Raw genomic sequence first — 23055 nt, forward strand, 5'->3', positions numbered from 1 at the left:
TTATTTAAATCTGTGTCTTCAAGTTTTAAATAGAGCAACTATAGCGTATAAGTTTCACCACTATTATTCCTTGGGTGCGAGCGATAGCGTCGCGGTTAAGGAGTTAAGCCTTAGTTTTTCTGAACCGACGCATGAGCGATGTGAGGTGCGAGGCCCGCGGGTAAAGGAGGCGGGCACGTAGAACTGACATCCCTATTACCATTAAATGCTGATTGTCTGTAAAGATGGGAGCCTTTCTTTCGCCACACCGATCTGGCTTTCATGAGGTTGACTTTATCTTTAATTTACTTATTCCTTATTTTTCGACTTTTTAAAATTTAGTAAACATTAATGTGTTCCAACCCAATATGAGGAATACAAAGGCGGAAATACACTGTCACTGTGTGCAACACAAGCGAGAGAGAGGAAGAGACGGGAAAAAGAGAGATAGTTCTGCCATTACCATTTTATAATTTTGGGTGCATATGCACTGAACTTAAATATCATGTGGTGGATGCATTCACAATCTTTACGTAGAGATTAAAGTTGATTTTGAATTGCATAATGCGAGTTTAATATATTACGAATACATGGGATACCTATCGCCTTCCTTCGTATAAGTATTCATGAAGTAATCTCAAATCATCCCTTGATATTTTTAGAAATTTTTAAGCCTAATAGTTCTTTCCTGGTACATGTAATTATTTTGCTCCCCCGTCCCTACTGGTGTATAAGTTACGTAGCCTACATAGTGATAATTAATTATGACGGCATAAAAAATGATTACATCCGCAAAAATGCAAAGAATTGGGATATTTTTATTACATAACTAGAGAAGTGGCAACGAAATGAGACATTTTCGTGTATAAAGTTTTAAACAAATAGTAAACTTGAAGGAATGCGAGAATTGTAGGAAGTTTGAGACAAAGCTTGGCTCAGCTATTTGCAACCAGGACACTCTCTCCTGACTCAGGTCTGGGTGTCATTTTCTGCTGATCACATGTTGTTACTTCGCTTCTTAACATGTCCGTCCCCAATTCTCCAGGTAACATGTAAGCGCATTACACACATTCTTTAGTACTATAGTGTATACGATAAACATGTTTCGAAACGAGACAATACCAATTTCAACATACACAGTAAGGAATTCGAATCCCAGGTGTAATTAATAAAGCTAACGACATCAATACCATTATCTAGCGAAATTTATAAACTTGTACTTGCTATTTGGGAAAAGGAAATTGTACCATGGAAGGAGTCCATAACTGTACCTACTTTTAAGAGAGGGGACAAGACTAACTGGTAACTTTCGAGGAATATCACTTTTGTTGACATCGTACAAAATTCTGTCCAATATTCTTTTAAGAAGATTAACTCCGTACATAGATGAAATTATTGGGGATCATCAGTGTGGTTTTAGGCGTAATAGATCGACTATTGATCAGATTGTTTTGTGTTCAACAGATATTAGAGAAAAATGTGAATATAAGGGTACAGTACATCAGTTATTCATAGATTTCAAAAAAGACATAAGACTCAGTTAAGAGAGAAGTTTTATATGATATTCTTATTGAATTTGGTATTCCCAAGAAACTAGTTCGATTAATTAAGATGTGTCTCAGTGGAACGTACAGCAGAGTCCGTAAAGGCCAGTTTCTATCTGATGCTTTACCAATTCACTGCAGGCTAAAGCAAGGAGATGCACTATCGCCCTTACTTTTTAACTTCGCTCTGGCATATGCCATTAGGAAAGTTCAGGATAACAGAGAGGGTTTGGAATTGAATGGGTTACATCAACTTCTTGTCTATGCGAATGACGTGAATATGTTAGGAGAAAATCCACAAACGATTAGGGAAACACGAAAATTTTACTTGAAGCAAGTAAAGCGATAGATTTGGAAGTAAATCCCGAAAAGACAAAGTGCATGATTATGTCTCGTGACCAGAATATTGTATGAAATGGAAATATAAAAATTGGAGATTTATCCTTCGAAGAGGTGGAAAAATTCAAATATCTTGGAGCAACAGTAACAAATATAAATGACATTCGGGAAATAAATAAATATAGGAAATGCCTGTTATTATTCGGTTGAGAAGCTTTTGTCATCTAGTCTGCTGTCAAAAAATCTGAAAGTTAGAATTTATAAAATATTACCGGTTGTTCTGTATGGTTGTGAAACTTGAACTCTCACTGTGAGAGAGGAACAGAGATTAAGGGTGATTGTGAATAAGGTTCTTAGGAAAATATTTGGGGCTAAGAGGGATGAAGGTACAGGAGAAAGTTACACAACGCAGAACTGCACGCATTAAATCCTTCACCTGACATAATTAGGAACATTAAATCCAGACGTTTGAGATGGGAAGGGCATGTAGCACGTATGGGCGAATCCAAAATGCATATAGAGTGTTAGTTGGGAGACCGAAGGGAACTAGGCCTTTGGGAAGGTCGAGACGTAGATGGGAGGATAATATTAAAATGGATTTGAGGGAGGTGGGATATGATGATAGAGAGTGGATTAATCTTGCACAGGATAGGGACCGATGGCGGGCTTATGTGAGGGCAGCAATGAACCTGCAGATTCCTTAAAAGTAATTTGTAAATAAGTAAGTAAAGTCATCAATACACGTCTTTCTTAATATGATACAATAATTATAATGTTGGATGGACTTTAGACCTTCTTTTTTGTATTATCTATACCTATATTAGTAATAAGCTAGAGGGTCCTTCTTTAGTTACAGAAATTCAAGAATACCGACAAAATTGGAAAGATCGCTCATAGCGCAGGAAAAGACATAGGTTTCCAAATATCATTTCGGTATCGTACACGAAGATACCGAAAAGACCAGGGACGAGAATTATACTTTTGGGTATTCCACAGTATCCTTGAATCTGTATGTAGTTCCGAAAAGTTGGAGATGTCAGTTCCAGGATATGGCGGAATGCCCAAAAGTCTAATTATGATCACATTCCCCGTGAAAGCCTAAAAGCGCTTAAGACCAAGGATGTTTAAATCGCCAGAAACCATCTTCATATTCGTGATCTATTAAAAAAAAACATGCAAATAAAACAAAGCTACTTCAAATACAGCCATGACTAGACCGTAAAACTTAGAGCAATTGCATGTTTTTATTGATTTGACATTTTGAAAAAGTAAAAGTGGATCTTTGCCGATTATGGTTTTTACGTTTGAATGAAGCCAATTTTATTTTGCATAAATGCCTATTTTGAGTATTTTTCCTTTTAAATGCATATTTTTATTTTGCATATTTAAATGCATAATATTAACATCGCAACTTGTTTTCCCAATTTATTATCTAATTTCAAAAATTTCTCTCTGTTAAAAATAAGGATAATTTACAAGAAAAAGAAAAATTATGGGAGAAATAAAACTAATAATTAGTTAATTACTGTTGAAGACATGAAATTTCTACGACGACAATGGATACTTCTAACTTGTGTATCAGTTGGGTCGTTTTCCACTTTAACATAAGGCTAACTCTTGTAGCCTACACTACATACTAGCCGTGTAAGTGTAATGTTTAGGAAGCCAGGGCGAAAATACGCATCGCTTAGATGTTATTCAGATTTTTATTCTGATTTCGTCGAACTAAAAATGAATGTACTGTATTTAGACTCCTGTGATAATAAAGTCAGGTATTGTTGATGTCATGAAACTACTGCGAAAGTTAAAGATTTTATGGAAGTAGTTCCAGAATCACAAAGTAAGATTGTCTACAAAATTTAAGTAGGCCTATACATTAGAGAATAATCCCGACTATAAAGAAATGCTCCAAAGTGCTGACATTCTCAGTGGAAAATATGGAATACCCCACTGAAATTTAGAACATTTATGCTTACAAGTATGCACCAGTCACATCGTATGTCGAGATATTGATCTCAACAACTTTCCGACAGATGAGGGGGCCAGAAGCAAAAGTATATAAGTGCACTTAAGTTATTTGTAAGAAAATGTGGTTGAAAGTACTTAAGATTTCGTAAATTCCGTGAAATTTTTCTATTTCAATTTTAGTGTGTGGTGTGGTTAAAAGATGTGTCCCTTGCCACTAAAATTTTTAACGTTTTAGCTTGCTCTCGATGCACTTAACTCATGTTCTTAGAAATGTCACTTGTTTTTTTTATTGAGTTATTTTACGACGCTGTATCAACATCTCAGGTTATTTAGGGTCTGAATGAAATAAAGGTGATAATGCCGGTGAAATGAATCCGGAGTCCAGCACCGAACGCTACCCAGCATTTGCTCGCATTGGGTTGAGGGAAAACCCCGGAAAAAACTCAACCAGGTAACTTGCCCCCACCGGGATTTAACCCGGACCACAGGGTTTCGCAGCCAGATGTGCTGACGTTACTCCATAGATGTGGGCATTTCACTTGTACCCCTTTGCTTCTGACCCCCTCGATAAGAGTAGAGAACTTGGAGAAATCGTTGATTGTTTACTGCCATAACTGCAAAGAAAGTTAAAAAAAGTTGAAAAGTTAGAAAGTTAGAAATGTACCAATTCAAATATGCATTTAAAATGAGTAATTAATACATTATTTATAAAAAATATATTTAATGAAAATGATGGCTTGATGTTATTAATTTAAATTATTTCCATTTATATCATATTATTACACCAAAATAGCCTCTAAAGTGTGTTTTTACTGCATATTTCAATTTTAGCGCATATTTAAACAGTTTTTACTTCATAGTTGCATGCATATTTTCAGGTTTTTTTAGTTCATAAAGTTCCGTGGTCTAGTCATGACACATTATCTGTTCGCAGCCATTTTGTCCTGCATGATCTGTTATTAATACAGAACTTGCGATCCTCATATTAAAATTTGTCTAATTTGGTTGGAGTGTTACATAATTACGCAAGTGATAAATGCTGGACGAGAAGGCAAGACCAGGCGATACACTTTCATTGTGTGGTGTTTGTCGCGATAGTTCAAAATCCCGGTTATTTCGAGCTAGAAAACAAAGTTTTTGTTGACTTCAGAGAAAAATTAATTATTCATGCAAGACAAGATATGTGTGACGCACGTGTTACATCTTGGTTAAAAACCACTTACTTAGCTTTTATTGACTCTCAGAAAGCGTTTGTCAATCAAAACTTGATAACTCTGCATATTAGTGGGATATTGCTGCTGAGTAGAACAATACCAAGCATGAATAAAAAGATAATATTAATATCAGTGTCATTTTAGTCAACAGTAATAATTGTGTTAATCTTTATTGATTGTGTTTTCATTTGTATTCTTTCAGTTGTTCTTTTGTGTTAATTGTTATTTTCATTAATTGTAAATTGATAAGCTATACTGAGTCCTTTGGGACTTCCTTCATTGGAAGCCAGTTACTAATAAATAAATAATAAATAGTGATGACAGAATCATAAATGAAGACATGAAATAAGATTGCTAGCTATAAACGTGTATTAATTATATTTATTAACATACAATACACATAAATGAAGCTACCAAAGAATGACAAATAGAATCAAGGAATATTTTCTCCTTTGCACCATCCAGATAGGTACATTATTACATGAAGTCCATAAAGATAATCAGAAAATACTAGCTGCCTCAGAGGAAATGCCATAGCTTATGAATAATCTCGCGTCAACACAGTGCAGTCTATACATTTCTAACAGAAGTAATGACTTTTTGGGAAGCAGACCCTCATAAAATCAAAATAGTCATAATAGTTCAACTTATACAACAAATGAATTCTTTCGATCAGTTTTGTTAGTCTCTCCTACATCTCCTCCAGTGGCTCAAAAAAAAAAAAAAAAAAAAAAAAAAAAAAAAAAAAAAACTGACTAAATTCAAAATCTCGTGGATATAAGGAAAATAATTTAATTAGAAAAGTCAGGCAAGAAAATTAAACACAACGGTAGTAATCTCAGCACTCCTGTATGGCTTAGACATGCAGAAACATAACAAAAAAGCAATTAAAATGAAGATATACACCAATGGTTCCTATGAAGAATTATAGGATCCCACACTCAAATTAAAAACCGACCGGGAGAAAGACAATAGGATACCCCAGAAAACGACAGAAAGATTTGTTCTTCCATAATTCCTTGAGACGGATCAGACCGACTGATTAATTTTAATTTTGAAGCATGAAGCTACTGATGATGACGATGATGATAATTACACAAGAAAGTTTGAAAATTAAATTTCTTATTACCTTTTTTGCCATAAATACCTTCTAATTGTAGGCCTAATTTATTTCTTATAACATAACCTTTCACGCTTAGAATTAATTTACTTTAAGTAGGCCTATTAAAGCTAAGACAGTTTAATTAAAAAAATATGAGACAGCAGTCAGGAATGACTCATATATTGTTAAACACCCTAAATTCGTAACAGTGCTTAAACGATCAACTGTATAAATGTGTGTTGAATATTTTAAGATATATTTCTAACGTCATATCATAAGAGCTTTTCATCTCATTAAATACTTTTATAGAAACATTCACTGTTGCTTTTTTTTTTTTAACTAGGAATGATTTCAGAGTTAACTTTCTTGTAAAGTATTCTTTTTTGTGGTGTATGGTCTCATGATCAGCACTTTCATTACATAAATCTTGTGTCTCAAGCAGAAATTTGCGTGTGTATTTACATTCTGAAATTAGAATCCTTCAAGTACCGGTAAGTGCTTGATCGGCAACGGGCAGAGAAGTTTATTTTCTTGCAGTCCATTGATATATCATAGTGAGTAATCTTTCAACTTAACATTAAGTTTTAATTATTATGTAATCTATAAATATGTCCAATATAATTTTATTATATGCAGAATTTATATGTGTGTTTTTTATAAACGAGTCCGTATCTTTCCATTTCTGTATTTTATGTTAATACTCGTATTTAAATATAAACTAAAACTCAAATTTTTAATATCTTAATACCCGACATCTGTTTATTACCTACTGTATATCATAAGGCTGTTTCTTCCCTTGTGACTTGTTTTTCTTAGCAATCTTAGCAAAGTTTGAACTGTCCATTCTTTAACTGACCCAATTCTTGTTCCTTGACAAACCTCATTATAGTTTCGCCAAGAGAGTTTTCCCAGTAACTGTTCTAAGAATTTGTTTCGTATATTGTTTCAATACTACTTGATTGATTTTTCTCAACTTTTCTTTCACTCGCATACCTCATTATTAATAGCGCATGTTTTACATATTCAGGCCCTGCTGATAATAGTCATATAGGCCTATTTATTTCTTCAGCTTACATATTTTCTTACAACCGGAGACTGAAGCAGGTCCATACGGAGATAACCACAATCGTAGAATTTAGATCATTTAGTTAAGTTGCATATTAGCCACGCCTAGAAATTCACGAAAAGTTTAGGATTTTATTTTTTAACAAATGCGGTACTTGACTATTCGTCATTCACCATTATGAAGCCAGTTGTGTAGACCAATTTACCGACATAGCCATTGCCCAGGGTGTGCCATTGAAGGTGGTCTATGCTACACCGGAGATGAGATGAAATGATGAAGATTTGTTGGAGTGCTCTCGGAGAAAACACCTGTGTTACCTGGAATACAGGCTTGCCCAACACAAGTTTTATATAAATCAGGGGTACGTCGGGGATCGAACATGGCTTTCACTGTGGATGTGATCAGGAATAGGCTTTTGGGTGTGCCACTCTGTCCTGAAACTTAACATTTGCCATTGTCTACAGATTCCATCATTAGGGAAACTGTAGGGCCTATATGAGCAAAGGGGTCGCCTACTCTGCTGTGCTACGAACTAGCAGAGTAGGCGACTCCTCTAGTCTGCTTTGATGATTGAACCTCTGTGTAGTTCCGAAACGTTGGAAATGTCAAAAAGTTTATTTCTGATTACCTACTCAATCTTAATTGTGTTCTGGAAATATTAAAAGTAACTGATGGTAAATGTCCATAATGTTTTATTTGTTAAAAATGACCAGATTACAAATTAATGTAACATTTTTACAATTCTTATAAAATATCAACTGCACTTAAAATATGTCAAACATAACAAAACATAACTGGATATTAACTAATTATTAAACAAAGGTAGTAACTAATTACTGTTATATTTTACAAAAGCTTATATTTACAACAAAATTTTCTTTAACAATAATTAAATACTATGATAATAACGTTTAAGTTTTCTCACACAATTTCAACAACTTCAACGCAGTCTGTTTGATGGCCCTGTTCACAATTGAATGTCTCGAACATCTGTAAAACAAAATACGATGTTAGTAGTGATCTTTCTTTTAATAATGAAATTAAGCTTTCCATGCTGGAGACTCAGAGATCCAGGTTTGAATTCTGTTAAGTTCAAGTAGTTCGTCATTGTCAGTTTCAGCAGCAACTGTATGGGAACTAAACGAATTAGATTTGTTTCAGATGAAATTTCTCATCACAATGCCTTTCAAACAAGCAAATACGGTAGTGCTTTCATGCACCAGATTTGTTAAATAAAGAATACTTATTCCTTAATAATGAGATTTCTATACAGAATTACATAGGCCTACTGATATTTTCTCGTCTAATTTTTGTCATTAGATCAAAAAGATCTCTGCAAGACTACGAAGTTCTTTGACACTCGAATCAGGAAAACAGAAATCAGATCCTAACATTGTTACTAAGACTAAAAGAGTTCTACACGATGGTTGAAACTTTCGGAAGGAGAGTAGCTGCATGTAGGTTTACACCTTTAGATACTCTAAGTAATGTACCACTGTGGAGTAACGGTTAGCACGCCTGGCAATGAAACGAGCGGGCCAGGTTTAAATCCTGGTTGGGACAAGTTACCTGGTTGAGTTTTTTTTTTTCCCGGGGGTTTCCCTCAACCCAAGAAGAGCAAATGTTGGGTAACTTTCGGCGTTGGACCCTGGACTCACTTCGCTGGCATTATCACCTTTGTCTCATTCAGCCGCTAAATAACCACAGCAGTTGAAAAGCGTCATAAAATAACCAATAAGTAAATACTTTAAGTAGGCCTATATAGAAAAACCAACAAACTGACACCTTTTCAATCTAACCTGTCCAGCAACAAACTATCATCTCTTTAAAATGTTAATTGTTCAATAGAAGCTTATTTGTCTACTTATAACTTACCTAGTAAGGAACTGTGAGATATGCGGTAGATTCAATCAGTTCTGCTTTTATCTTCTCCTTTTCTGGATCTACAATAACAATCTCTTTCACGGCCTCTGTACCATCGTCGTTGTCAGCTTCTTGCATGTCTTCAACTTCTTCCAAATATACTACATCTTTCCTCTTTGGCAGAGCTCCTCCTTGGAAACCTTCATATTGATTTTGCTTTCTTAAGGTAGATTCATGCTGCTCTGATTCCTGTGCTATGCTGTCCTCCTCTCCTTGCATTATAACAATCTCGTCTTCGATTAGACCTTGCGAAACAATTTCTTGTTCATTTTGTATCTCCCCCGCCTCAGAAAGTTCCTTTGGAATTTGATATTTAGAAGAAATTGGGATATAATGGCGTACACTAGAATCGCTCATCTGAGGTCTCTCATGGTGTGAATGAGGGTAGTGGCTAGTAGAAAATCGATGGAAAGGACAGTTCAATGAAGCTCCATCTCCTGGGAGATGTTGGCATGACTGAGAGTGTCTGCAATATGGACAGAACGTTGGAGTTTCATCGTATGGATTAGGAAGCAGACGAGGATCGTGGGAAGGAGCAATATGTCTGTCGTCAGAGCGGTGTACTGAGATGTCATTGTTGTTGAAGTAGATGGCACCGCCGTCATTATGGATATCCCTGTAGCCAGGTTTCACGTAGTGCATCATTAAGTCGCTCTCCATGGCCTTCTCGATCTCTCTCTTCATTTGAGGCGACTTCATCCTCCTGGATTGTCGCACTGTCTGCATGACGAAAGGCATGTTTTCTCCCTGCCACTGGAACTCCGGTTCTGTAGCAAGGGACCTGTATCTCTGCTTCTTCAGCTTGTGATCGTTCTGAGACCGCGGTGCCCTGAGTGGTCCGGGGTCGGACATTTCTCCGGGCCTTGCCAGCCGTCGTCGCCGTCGGAGGTTGTCTGTGTAGCCGGATCGGCCTGCTCTAGCGGTAGGAAATTCGTTTCTTCTTGGCATAGATGTTTCCCTCTTCCTTTGCACCGTCGGCCTCATGAACATGTCTTCATGATCTCTGAATCTGACAAGACCTGTGCTCGGATCCCGTGGACGTCCAAACGTTGGGTCTGTTAAAACTATGGCGAGGCAGACTACTGCGGCTGATGTCAGTAGAGTTAGATGTCCCATGGTGTTGTGGTCATCTTCTTCAAACAGCCAACCCAGTTTTTATAGTGATCATCCTAGGTCATTTGCTAGTGCTGAATGTGCAGTGTTGCTTTGCATAGTAATAACAGGCATAATATCATTAGTGAAGGTCATTAATTATAAACAATTAAAACTGCAATATCTTACTGCAAACAATAATTCCACAGTTACAATAGCGTCAAGGTTCAATGGAAACAGAACCAGTCATCACAAAAATGTAACAAAATAATATTTATGTAAGGAAAGATTACGTTGCATTCTCTTTTATAGTTACAAGGTCTTCGTCATTGCCATGCAATTTAAGAGAAGCAACAACACAGACACATTATAAATGAAGAGTTTAATTTTAAAAATATATCAAAACTTTTCATGAAATTTCAGGGCACAGAACGAACTTCTAAAAAATTATCAAAATAGTGTAATGCAAACTACCGTATTACACTTTAAGCAGTAATACGCTTTCCGTTATGCACTGTGCATTGCACTTGTTATAAAACACGTTATTGTTTACAGGAAATATACAAGAAAATTAAATTTTCCTCTGTAGTTTTCAGTTACTTTTGCTGGCTGTTTTTAAATAGGCTAATATGCGTTATGTAATAATTAAATAAATATCACTGCCGCAAGGGGTATTAGTTAGTTTTAGCAATAAAGAATATATTATATACATTTAACAAAACAAAAAGTACAATATTTAAATATAAAGAACAGTAATAGTAAAAATCAATAGTCGTATACAACAGTGTAATAGATGATTGTAACATTTCAATTGTACTAAACAAGAAATTTTAACTTTTTTATTTTTCTCAAAACAAAAATAGGCGATTCTTACTAATTCGTGTTCACCTCTCGAAGTAGTGGTCTGCAGTGTGAACCCGGGTTCAAATCCTGGTTGGAAAAAGTTACCTGGTTGAATCCGGGGTTTTTCCTTAACCCATTAAGAAAAAATGTTGGGTAACTTTCGGTGCTGGACCCTACATTCATTTCGCTGGCATTATCACCTTTATTTCACTCATATAAAAGGTAATCATCCCAGGTGATTAAGCGTAGTAAAATAAACCAAAAAGAGTATTAATTCATGTGCCTTGTATCCGAATTTTAAATCCAAAATATCTCATCATGTAGGCCTACCATTTTATGGAGAAAATAGGTTTAATTTTTCTAAAATAATGTATTTTTTCAATTCTTACTTCAGAGAAGAAAATTTCGCGATATCAAGCCATTTTAATTGAAACGAATGTACAGAACAAAATACTACTGAATTTCATTCACTAAAATTAATCGCTGTTGCAAAAATATAATAACAAAAAAATTCTACTTAAGTTTTAAAATAATTTCATGGAAGATTCTCTCCAACAAGAAACCAACAGTAGTCACCAAGTAAGGGCGATCATCTTCCCCGTACTTTTAAAGATATATCCTGATGAAATCTCTCGCTGTAGTTTCGTGGAAAGTATATTTCAGGGACATATAGCAGCCCATTGTTTCAAATACTCGTAAAATATTTCCCATCAGCTCGATATGTTTATCACCTCCAACATTTCTGCGGATTTGAGGACCAATTATTAAAAAGCCGTCTTTTGATTTACCTTCACTCAATCTCGGAAACTTATCTCTTAAACATTTACATCCACTTCCATTCCTGCCCATTGCTTTAACAAAGTTTTCCATTAAACGTAATTTTATAGGGACGGTGGTAAAATTTTGTTAGCATCGACAAGTGAATGGTATTTCACACTTTTTCTCGTGTCACTAACCTATTTCTAAGGGCTCACTCTGATTTTGTAACGATTATTACCCCGACAATCCCACTCACATAAAAGCAACAAAACTTCCCTATTGCACTTCAATTAGAAGACTAATGACTTTAAGATCCTCACATATTTTTCTCTTATATTCAGAATAGTTCACAGATTTCAGAAGAACATTAATGTCTTAATACGTTTTCTTTCATATTCACAGCATAGAATACTGGTATCAAGGTATAAACTTTTCATTCTGTATTTATTTATTTATTTAAATTTAAATATACGGAATAAAGAATATAATTACAAAAGAAACAAGAGAAATAGAAATAAAATAATGCAAGCAATATAAAAAGGAGATACAGTAATATACAGAAGTATAACTTTTAGACTTTACTTATAAAAATCTAGAAAGAGATGTTATTAATAAAAATTATGTTCCCCAACTGAGATATAATACCGTTTACATTATTATAATAAACAATATCTTTTTTCGATAGACCAGTACATTAGAGCATGGGTGTAGGAGATGCCATCCTTTAGTCGAGACCCAGAGTTTATCATTGTTTTTGTGAGTAAGCTCTCTTGCGAAATTGTTTAACTATGATTGTGAAATTAAATGGGACTTTTTGGATTTTAGAAACTAAAAAGAGAGTGAAAACTGGAGAAAGTTCCAGCTTTGAGATAAGAGCTCGACATTCATGTGGCATAAAAATCGCAAGAGAATTGAGGGGCTTAGAACAAAAAGCAGGTAAGTGACATTATTAAAAAAAAATGAGGTAAGTGCGTGTTGTGATAGCCCAAATGGATGTTTCTTTGGGATAAAATCAGGTAAGTGATCACACTGTGCAGTGCTGCTATATGGGCATCATTTCACCAAGCTAGTGTATAATATTTCATTGCATGTAGAACTTAACTGTAATTTCCTCAAAACTAGGTTTCCGTCACTTACCTGCTTTTTGTTCTAAGCCCCTCAATTGTTATGCTTAATAGGTCTATTTCTGAAGGTATATCTCGGTAGAATACGGAATGTTTATTTTTTAGAAAAGTCAGAAAGCCGCCTTCAACAGAAATAATAATACGAGACATAGTCCTTCTGTTCTCTCCACACCATCGGAATAACAAACCGCATTAAAAGAGTACCATTTACCGGAAACATCTGTTATACAAGCTTTTTGTTCCGACTATCCTGTTTATATTCAAAATATAATTCCTATGCTTCCTAATGCCGAGATTTGGTGGAAAAAGTCAAGGTGTGAATGAAGAAAGTGCATTTTAAAGACATGCGACAGCCTAGATTCTGAAATGCTCTAAGCATATTACATGCTAGTTCAGCATAATTATCAGCTCGATGATCTCCTAAAAACCTAGTTGACACTAGTATAAATGTGTCCCAAGCTTCGAGTTCAAGAGCACTTAGATTTGATCTGAAGTAGCGTCACACATCAACTGTCGGATCTCTGGCCCAATGAAAATTCCTGCCTTCAATTTTGCATCACTTTTCACTTTTCCAAACTTCTCCTTCAGATACTTAAAGCCTTCACCATCATAATTCAGAACCTGCACAAAGTATTTCATGAGACTAATGTGAAGTGATGGAAGAAATATCTTCTTTGTGTCAACGAGCGCCTTGTGTTAAAAATGAAAAAAAAAAAAAAAAAAGTTATTGTTTTAAAATTGTGACATGATAGAAAAAAAACGGACTTCAGATCTGTAATCAGCACACTTAAATTGGAGTTGGTAGACTTGTTTTTGTTCAGTAGCAAAATCAAAAGAAAATAAATAAAATGGATCTAAATGTATTAAAAATGTAAAAAATAAAAATGTTATTATTTTAAAATTGTGACGTGAGAGGAAAAAACGGACTTCAGATTTATAATCACCACACTCAAATTAGGGTTGGTACATTTGTTTTTCTTCAGTAGCAAAATCACTGTAAACCATTGTAATCAAAATTTAACTTTTTTTATTTATTGAAGCTTTTCATACCGCTGTCGATGTTCTACCTTCAATTTTTTTCTTTACCTTTCGGCCTTACATCGGTCGGACACTTGGTGTGACTCTCGTATTATGATATCGTCGGAACATCGGGCGTCCACAAGGACACCAGAGGACATAATGAGAATGGAAATTTATATGCCTTCCTACGGTTGAGATTCGGAAACATAACATGGCTTACATACAACATTAAAGATTAATTCATTATTCGCTACCCACACAGCGGCAGAATAATAATAATAATATAGTTTGATTTTATCTAATTTAATTTTCTCGTTTGTGTTTCATTTACAGAGACGAGAAAAAAGATGAGATTATCTCGAAGAGATCCTTGTGTGCGGTACTCGAAATTATTGCATTTCTCAAAGAAAGTGAGTACTATTACACAATAATAAATGCTATTACTATAAGGTACAAGGTGTCCAAAAGTCCCTCTTCCTGTTTTAATCGTTAATTACATAAAACGCATGCAAAGAGACAGTTTACCAAAAGCAGCTTTAACATATATCTAATATAAGTTATCACAGAGACCAAGGCGGCCAAGAAGTCGGAGGATTACAAAGAACATCTTTCTTAGAATCGACATAACAGCCACAGTAATGTCCTTTCACAGAACTGTTTATAATGATGACATTATTAAAATTAGAATAGAACATTGTGACGTCCTTATGTTTCAAATAGGCTATCCAATAATTTAATACATTTTAGTTCAGTAATTGGTTTATAATCTTAAAAAGTTAATAATAATAATAATAATAATAATAATAATAATAATAATAATAATAATAATAATTCATTTATAATGGCAGTGTTAAGGCCATAGGGCCTTCTCTTTCACTCTACCAGGTCACAAAGTATACAGTAGTGAAAATTTAACAAAAAGTTAAAGAACAGAATACTTACATATTAATAATAATAATAATAATAATAATAATAATAATAATAATAATAATAATAATAATAATAATAATAAAATAATAATAATAGCATAATAAAATCGACACTAAACAACATGAAAATAATACCATAATAGAAAAAAAGAAAGTAAAACACATTGGAATTTAGTAAAAGCAACTCATTTAGTACAAATAGTTAATATGGAAAACGTAAGGAAGAATATAACAAAATGGAATGTAATAAAATAATAATAAAAAAGAAAAGAAATACGAAAATTAAATAAAATTCACAATAAAAAGGGTATGATAATGAATTCATCTGGTGATCAAGAGAACAAAAAAGAGAAAAGGAAGAAAAAGAAAATATATATTTTTACAAAACTATCGCAGAGAAAAGAGCTTATAAGTGAAAGGAATCTGAATTGGAAAAGTGCAATTCTAGTTTATTTTTGAAACTATAACTAACATGTGGTAGAGAGTTCCAGAGATGAGCTGCAGAGACGGTGAACGATGAAGAGTAGAAGGATGTTCTGTGTTTAGGAATGGAGAGTGTGATATGGTGTTGTGAGCGAGTATTTATTTTGTGATATAAGAACAAATGTTGAAAGCGAGAAGCTAAGTAGCTAAAGTTCTGAAGAATATTGAGGAGTAAAGTGAGAGAGTGAATAGTTCTTCGCTCTTTGAGACGGACCCAGGACAGCATATTTAGTGAAGGTGTGATACGGTCAGATCTACGGACGTTGCAAATAAATCGGACACATGCATTATGAACACGCTGTACATTTCTAAAACTAAATTGGTGATAAGGAAATGCATTCACTGCCGTGCAGTAACGGTTAGCATGTCTGACCGTAAAACGAAAGGTTCTGAGTTCTTGATTGGGACAAGCTACCTAGTTGAGGTTTTTCCTAGGTTTTCTCTCGAACAAATTAAGGCAGAGATGCTGGGTAACTTTCGTCGTTGGACCTCGGACTAATTTTGCCATAATAATTACACTTCCCTATTTCATCATTATCTCCGTTTCTTTTCCATATTTCGAGTTTACTCTGGAGCAGAGTTGATTACGGGCCAGCATCGAACTTGGATCCCGTGATGTATGGTCATTAGACCTAGTTGCTGGCAGTACTGCTACGTACCGTGGGCTCTCTCTTAAGCTCATGTAGCTCGTAGGAATGGGGTTGAAGGACCGCGATGATGACTGCGTGGAAAGGTAAAAGGGATTCTGCAGGCTGTAGGGGAGTTCGGAGGCGAACAGCAGAAGAATCTGTAGCGCGCGGGGTCTTAGGGCATGCACATCATTCCATTTCGGGTTGTAAGAGGAACTATTAGATAAATAAAATAGATAAGGAAATGTACATACATAGAATTTGTAACATCTGAACGTGTCCCCAAATTCCTAGCATAGTTTTTATTGTCTGACAACTTTGCAGAATCAGCCGATGAAGAGTTCATTCATTATCCATAGGAGTCGAATATACCAAAGACTGTAAGTTCCCTCCACAGAGAGAAGTACAATGAGTTGAGATCTGGTGAGCATAGAGGCCATGCATGTTCGAATCTCTAAGAGACGACGAGCTGCGACCTGTATTCAGGCAGAAGGTGGACATTTTGAACAGCTTAGCTAAGGAAATGTAAACAGAATGTGTTATTTTCATACAAGTAAACAAACATGTCTACCATTGTGGCTGAGGGGTTAGCGAGTCTAACTCCGAACCCAACGGGCCGGAACGAGTTGCCTAGGTGAGGTTTTTTTCGGGGTTTTTCCCTCACTCCTGTGGATAAATATCAGGTAACTTTATCAGGCGATTGGAATCCCACTCATCTTCGCCACTTCCTTTCCTCCCCTGTCATCCTTTCATTCATCATCCCATTACTTCTTCTGGTTTTCAAATCTTCTGCAGGCGGCCCTCCGAAGCTGCTGTCTCTCTCGACCGGCCTCCGTGGATTGTATTCATGTGATGATGGATAGCTTCTACAACGGAACCCGGGGCACACCTCGGGGAAGGACTTCCGCCTCGGACCTTTAAGGGAGCCTTGGTGTGGGTTGCCGAAGCAGGAGTGGTATATGGACTATGTTGGCATTAGGGACCGGTCGTTAAGGGGGTCAAGTGGTTATGTCGGTGCGCGTAGAGGATCGGTGGGCACGCAACTCATCCCATGTAGGGGGTGTACAAAATAGATCTCAGGTCGTAGTGCGTGGGATGTTCCCATCCTCCTAACAAGAAGAAAAAACAAACAACATAGGCCTACTGAAATGCTCTATGATCATATTTCCAAGCCCTACTCAAAAAACCAAGCATTTCTGGACTCATGTTAATATAACCATGTTTTCTTCTATACATAAGAGAAATCCATACCTGAAGTTTTGACCTCTTTTTTCGTTACACTGTGTGCCGAAGTGCTAGGATCCGTTCCCAGTCTAGCCTTCGAAAAGCATAAACAAGTCAAAGCCGCGCTGAATCACTGAGATACTAGAGGGGTGAGTGTTTACCAAAACGTATGACACAACATTAAGTGAGATTTGATGTTCCTTCGCGCCATTTATATCACAAGTACTTTAGTTAATAAGTACGTCTTTAATAAACAGCTACTACAATGAATGTTCGATAATATAAACTATTATTCCAATTATATCTCGGCTTATTTCTAAAAGGGGGCGCGCGGTAGCGTAGCGGTTAAGGTGTAACGCTACAAAGCCGAAAGGTCGCGGGTTTGATTTCCGATGAGGTCAAGGATTTTTCCATTGATCTAATCCTTCCGGCCGCACTATGCCCCTGGAGTTTACTCACTCACTACAGAAATGAGTACCAGGGGCATTTCCTTGGAGTAAAGGCGGCGGGCACGTAGGATTGATATCCCTACTACCATTAACTTGCCGATTGTCTGTAAAGGTGGGAGCTTTAACCTTTCGCCATCCACCCCCTGGGCCGATCTGGCCTATCATGGAATTGCCTTTACCTTTACCTTTATTTCTAAAATACAGGTAATCTGTTTAATACCAGTTAATTTTATTGCTTCCTTTTCCTGTACTTTTACTTATTTGAGGTCAATATTTGATTTAAGCAGCCTACGATTTTAACAGCTATTATCAACTGAATTCTCGTAATAGTTTCGCAAATATCTCGTTTCAGAAGAGAAAAAAAATGCAATAATGGCAAAAACAAAATATGTTTAAAGACAATCATCTATTAGGAACAATAAATGAATGAGTACCAATTTAATTGCACTTTATTAATGTACGGAAATAAAATACTCCAACGGCTAGACCTAAGCTTCGCTTTCAACAAAATACCACTAATGGGCACACAGTGGCGAAGGATGTTTACAAGTAAAGTCAGCACAATTAGTATTGCTGAGAATGTAAGCTCAACATATTTTTTACCGTGGCACTAAGCGCAGTGACACTCGGGAGGAAATTAAACACAGAATAAATATGGGAAATGCGTGTTATTATTCGGTTGAGAAGCTTTTGTCATCCAGTCTGCTATCAAAAAATCTGAAAGTTGGAATTTATGAAACAGTTATATAACTGGTTGTTCTTTATGGTTGTGAAACTTGGACTCTCACTTTGAGAGAGGAACAGAGGTTAAGGGTGTTTGAGAATAAGGTGCTTAGGAAAATATTTGGGGCTAAGAGGGATGAAGGTACACGAGAAAGTTACACAACGCAGAACTGCACGCATTAAATCCTTCACCTGACATAATTAGGAACATTAAATTCAGGCGTTTGAGATGGGCAGGGCATGTAGCACGTATGGGCGAATCCAGAAATGCATATAGAATGTTAGTTGGAAGGCCGGATGGAAAAAGACCTTTGGGGAGGCCGAGACGTGGATGGGAAGATAATATTAAAATGGATTTGAGGAAAGTGGGATATGATGATAGAGAGTGGATTAATCTTGCTCAGGATAGGGATCAATGGCGGGCTTATGTGAGGGCGGCAATGAACCTCAGGGTTCCTTAAAAGCCAGTAAGTATATTACTGTCCGATGTCCTTGAAGTAGTATCATTGTTACAAATATTCAACAATTCTTAGAAACTAGTGTCGTTTGGGCCTTTTATCAATTTAAAATTCTTACTGTTAAGACTGGAGAATGTTGGGTTTGCAGTGAAAGACCTGCCATTGGGCAGAAGACTTATGAACGAATGAACTAGCAGTTAGGCTCCACGATGCAGTGGCTATTCGGCGTCGAAATTCAATTTAAGCGACAAATTATACCTGCAAGTTTTGTTTTGAGCTCTGTAACAGGATCAGAATTGTTTTATGTGCCGTAAATCTGCGACGTGAATTGCATTAGCACATTTTAGCAAACACAGCAGGAATGCTGAATGAAACTTTCGTTTGAACTCAAAAAGCAGTGATAAGCAATATGCTAGACAAAAATATTCGTATGAGTATCAATTCCTTAGATAAACATAACAGAGTTCATAATGACTGGAAAGAATGTATGAGTAATAATATATGAATCTGAAGACACTGAACGACATATTATGACTCATTTCCGGGAGAAACATTTTGGAATCCGCAAAATGTAGAACACAGTTTCTCACATGTGGTGATCGTGAGAGGTCAACGAATGGACTTTCGAAACGTAGTTTGTCAAAAATTAAAAAAAAAAAAAAAAATGCTTCAATATATTCCTAATGTTATGTAAGCCTCCATCTTATACGTATGATTTTAGAGTCAAAATGCAGTAATTTCCGCAGTTAAGTAGGAATGAAGTTGGTTTGAACATTTTTTTTTTTCATTTTCCACGTAGGGTTTTTTTTTTCTTTTTGCATTTTTCTTAAAGGAAAACGTGTACAAAATTGCGTTTGAAAGTTCACTTCTCTTTTATGCATACATACACAGTATTCAATACTTTGTCATTACATATGAAGTGCTTCTTAGGTATACTTATGTATCCTGTAAGTTACGTAGACCTATTTCTTAATTAAATTCAGACAACCGACTAATTAATCGTAAGATTGACAATCTAAAGTGCCAGTAGAATTTTGTGTCGCCGAATTAGCGCGACGACTTTTAAGAGATTAGGTACAGCTTACAGCAGTAAAATTTTGGAAATATTCAACATTTTTTTCCTCCATTTCTTTTCCTCAATATTTTTTTTATTGTATCTTGTACAATAATGAAAATTAGTATGTGTAAAACACTGTCCTTCTGCTATACGAAAAAAAAAATATATTTTTACGATTTAAAAAAATTATTTATATTTTTTTTTTTTCAAAAATTCAGTTCACTATGCAGTGACGAGGCGTTTCCCACATAACTCAAAAACTATTCAACATTCTGTGATTAAATTTCTTGTGTGTATTAATGCATGTCGTATCTACAATATGATGCAAGACCACTTCTCTAGCTTTGATAGATTGTCTGATAAAAAATAAATTCACTTTACAAAATGGTCAAATATCAGTATTTTCTTCTAACACAAAATAAAAAGGAATATTATTTATTAAGGAATGTAGTTGTAAACATGAGTTTCAGCAATAAAATAAAAGAGAGAGAACATGAAAAAGTTAACAAGTTTATGAGTTATGAGGGAAGCGCTTCATCACTGCACAGTGAACTGCACATTTTGAATTTTGAAAAAAGAAAAAAAAAATATATATATATATATATATAATTTTTTAATCGTAAAAAAATATTTTTTTCATGTAGTAGAAGGACAGTGTTTTACACATACCAATTTTAATTATTGTACAAGATATAATAATGGAGTAAAAAAATATTGAATATTTAAAAATGTTACTGCTGTAAGCTGTACCTAACCCCTTAAGGAAAGCCAGCGCATTTTGTCCTTCGACGGCCTTAAATCAAACAAAAGGCAGGGAAAAACCTCGATTCGGTAAGAATTTCGATAACTTAAGTTTGATTCGTTGTGTATTATTGTATTCTTAAATTCTTATAAATTATTATTGTAAGTTTCTTAATCTATTTATTCTTTTCTTAGCCAATAGAATTATACACGAACTAACGTCTCGATTAAGACTGCAGATATCTTCACAGAACGATTTGTGAGTCGCAGAATCCTCCGATAAACAAAGAAGGAAATCAAGTATAAATTATGAGAGCGAGACCAGTAGACCTAAGTCAATAAACTTCAATGTAGGCTGTAATAACTGACATCCTCTAGAGAGGATAAAAATGTACCGCCTCTTTCGAAAGAACAGCTTTTTAAAATAAATTTTGAGCCTAATATGAGATTACAATTGAGTATATTGCTTACAGACATTCGAGCTGAAGGCATCTTCAGGATTTCGGGCCGACCTCATACCCGAAGGAAGATCCTTGCCAGTCTGCACCGTGGTGACTGCATGGGATTGCGTCACCAATTGGATGGAGCTGCCATTGAGAGCGCCGCAGCTCTTCAGATGTTCCTTATGCATCTCAGAGAGCCCCTGATCCCAGTTCGTGTACAGCGGCTCGTCCTCGGTCAGAACTTGTTAAACTTTATAAAATGCATTAATCTCAGCCCTGAGTTCATTTTTGTAATCGTTTTATCCCTTTCTTTCATAATCTATGTTTCATTTCCGTCAGAGATGGCACCGACGTTAAGTTTTCCTTTCGACTTAGGATTGCGAGTAATATAAATTTATTTGATTTAATATTTTGTTTTACTGGGTGATGCAAAACGTTTGTAACGTTTTTTTCGCTATGACAGACGTTTTTATTTGAGAATAACAGAACACAAATTAATTAGTAATATATTCTCCTACACTATCTCTGACTCTCTGTCAACTTTAGAGTAGTTTTTCGATTTCTCGTCTGAAGTAATCTCCTAGTTTTGAGTTAAAGAAGTCGTCAAGTCAAGTTTTTAAAGCATCTTCGTTACCAAAGGAGTTCCCTTGAACATTGTTGTACAGAGAACGGAAAAAGTGAAAATCTGAGAGCGCAAGATCGGGAGAATATGTGGGATGTGGAATCATCTCCCAACCAAGCTCCTGGATAGCTGCTTACGTCATGTTGGCGGAGTGAGGGTTTGCATTATCGTGTTGCAGCTGCACTTGATGAGTTCCCGGTCGTTTTACTTGATTTGCAGCCGCAAGGCATGTGATTTGTTGGCAATATATTATCATGTCAATAGTTATGGTTACATTCCTGGAAAGCAATTCGTAGTACATGACACCTTCTTTAACTCGCCAGACGCAGTACATCATCTTCTGTGGATGGGCACTAACTTTTGTACGGGGTGCTGTGTGTTGAAACGACAGAACCATTTTCTTGCAGTGCTTTCTCGATGACATTCTCCCTGTACACGGCACAAATGTTTCGAGCCGCCTCCGCTGCCTTTGTTCCTCTATTAAACTGAACAAAAGAATGTGTCGAAGTAATTCATTTTTTCCACTTGATATTTCGTTCTTCTTTAGCCCACAAATAAGCAAACTTCCCTCACATCCGCAAAATCCAAGCCGTATTTACATTCAAAAATGACAAACAATAAACACTCTCCTAGCAACGCAGTGTTGAGATGACGAACAAAAATGCTACGAACTTATGCATCAATCTAATATTTAGCTATGACCAAACTTTCCGATCCCGAAAAATAGACTATCCCCTGGCGGAGGTTTTAGTACCTACAAAGAATTCAGTTACACTTATTTGCCGACAAGGGCAGAGGTAACCTTATCGTCTCAAATGCCATCTAGGTGCAACTCTAGTGGCCGGTTTGTCCAAGTATTGTTAGAACACTTAACGACTGTTAAACCTTCAACAGTTTGTTAAATACAGTTTTCCCATTTGTTCAACACCAGTTTGGCTTAACAGATTCTTAACCGTTTGTTAACTTTAAATGTAGGATTTCAGGCCCTTAACTCATTTAACAAACAGTTAAACATGGCGGATAACACCACAGCTGTTCAGACAAAAGTTGTGAAAATAACATGTTATGTTTCTCTTTGAGGAATGTTTAGAGTAAGGGCCGGTTTCACCAAGCTTCAGTAAATCAGTCCAAATGAAACATTAACTAGTACTGAACATTAAAATATTTACACGAATACGTTTATATGTGCGCTGTCTCCGTAGACTTCAAGCCGAGCAGCTATATATATGCCTCGTCGCGCTCATTAAGTCGTGACTCTACGGTGGAGCATTCAGTAGCGAGTTGGCTTGCCATTCCAGGAGCCCGTGTTCGATTCTCGACGATA

At 35.9% G+C, this 23055-nt stretch overlaps 2 protein-coding genes across 4 annotated transcripts in view; one reads left to right on the forward strand and one right to left on the reverse strand.

Moving 5' to 3' along the window:
* The window catches only part of LOC138704841 (uncharacterized), a 191000-nt gene that overhangs the window by 136550 nt on the left and 31395 nt on the right, over positions 1 to 23055 (forward strand). For 2 of the 3 annotated variants that reach the window (XR_011333446.1, XM_069833154.1), the window contains exons 1-2: positions 14260 to 14383; positions 21140 to 21343. Coding sequence is in view for 2 of the 3 variants with exons in the window: in XM_069833154.1 (XP_069689255.1) it covers positions 21226 to 21343 (118 nt within the window). In the remaining variant the exon portion in view is untranslated. Of the gene's footprint in view, positions 1 to 14259; positions 14384 to 21139; positions 21344 to 23055 lie in introns of those variants that run through there. The other variant, XM_069833155.1, reaches the window with a different exon arrangement.
* LOC138704319 (uncharacterized) lies at positions 7888 to 10252 on the reverse strand. Its single transcript, XM_069832179.1, has 2 exons — positions 9088 to 10252; positions 7888 to 8202 (listed from the first exon to the last, which is right to left on the reverse strand). The coding sequence occupies exon 1, from the start codon at positions 10249 to 10251 to the stop codon at positions 9088 to 9090; it is 1164 nt and encodes a 387-aa protein (XP_069688280.1). The 5' UTR covers position 10252; the 3' UTR covers positions 7888 to 8202.

This window comes from Periplaneta americana, chromosome 8 (assembly GCF_040183065.1).
Source record: "Periplaneta americana isolate PAMFEO1 chromosome 8, P.americana_PAMFEO1_priV1, whole genome shotgun sequence".
NCBI lineage: Eukaryota > Metazoa > Arthropoda > Insecta > Blattodea > Blattidae > Periplaneta > Periplaneta americana.

Excerpts from the sequence above, each read along its gene's own strand:
- LOC138704319 (XM_069832179.1), bottom strand. The coding sequence starts at position 10,251 with ATGGGACATCTAACTCTACTGACATCAGCCGCAGTAGTCTGCCTCGCC.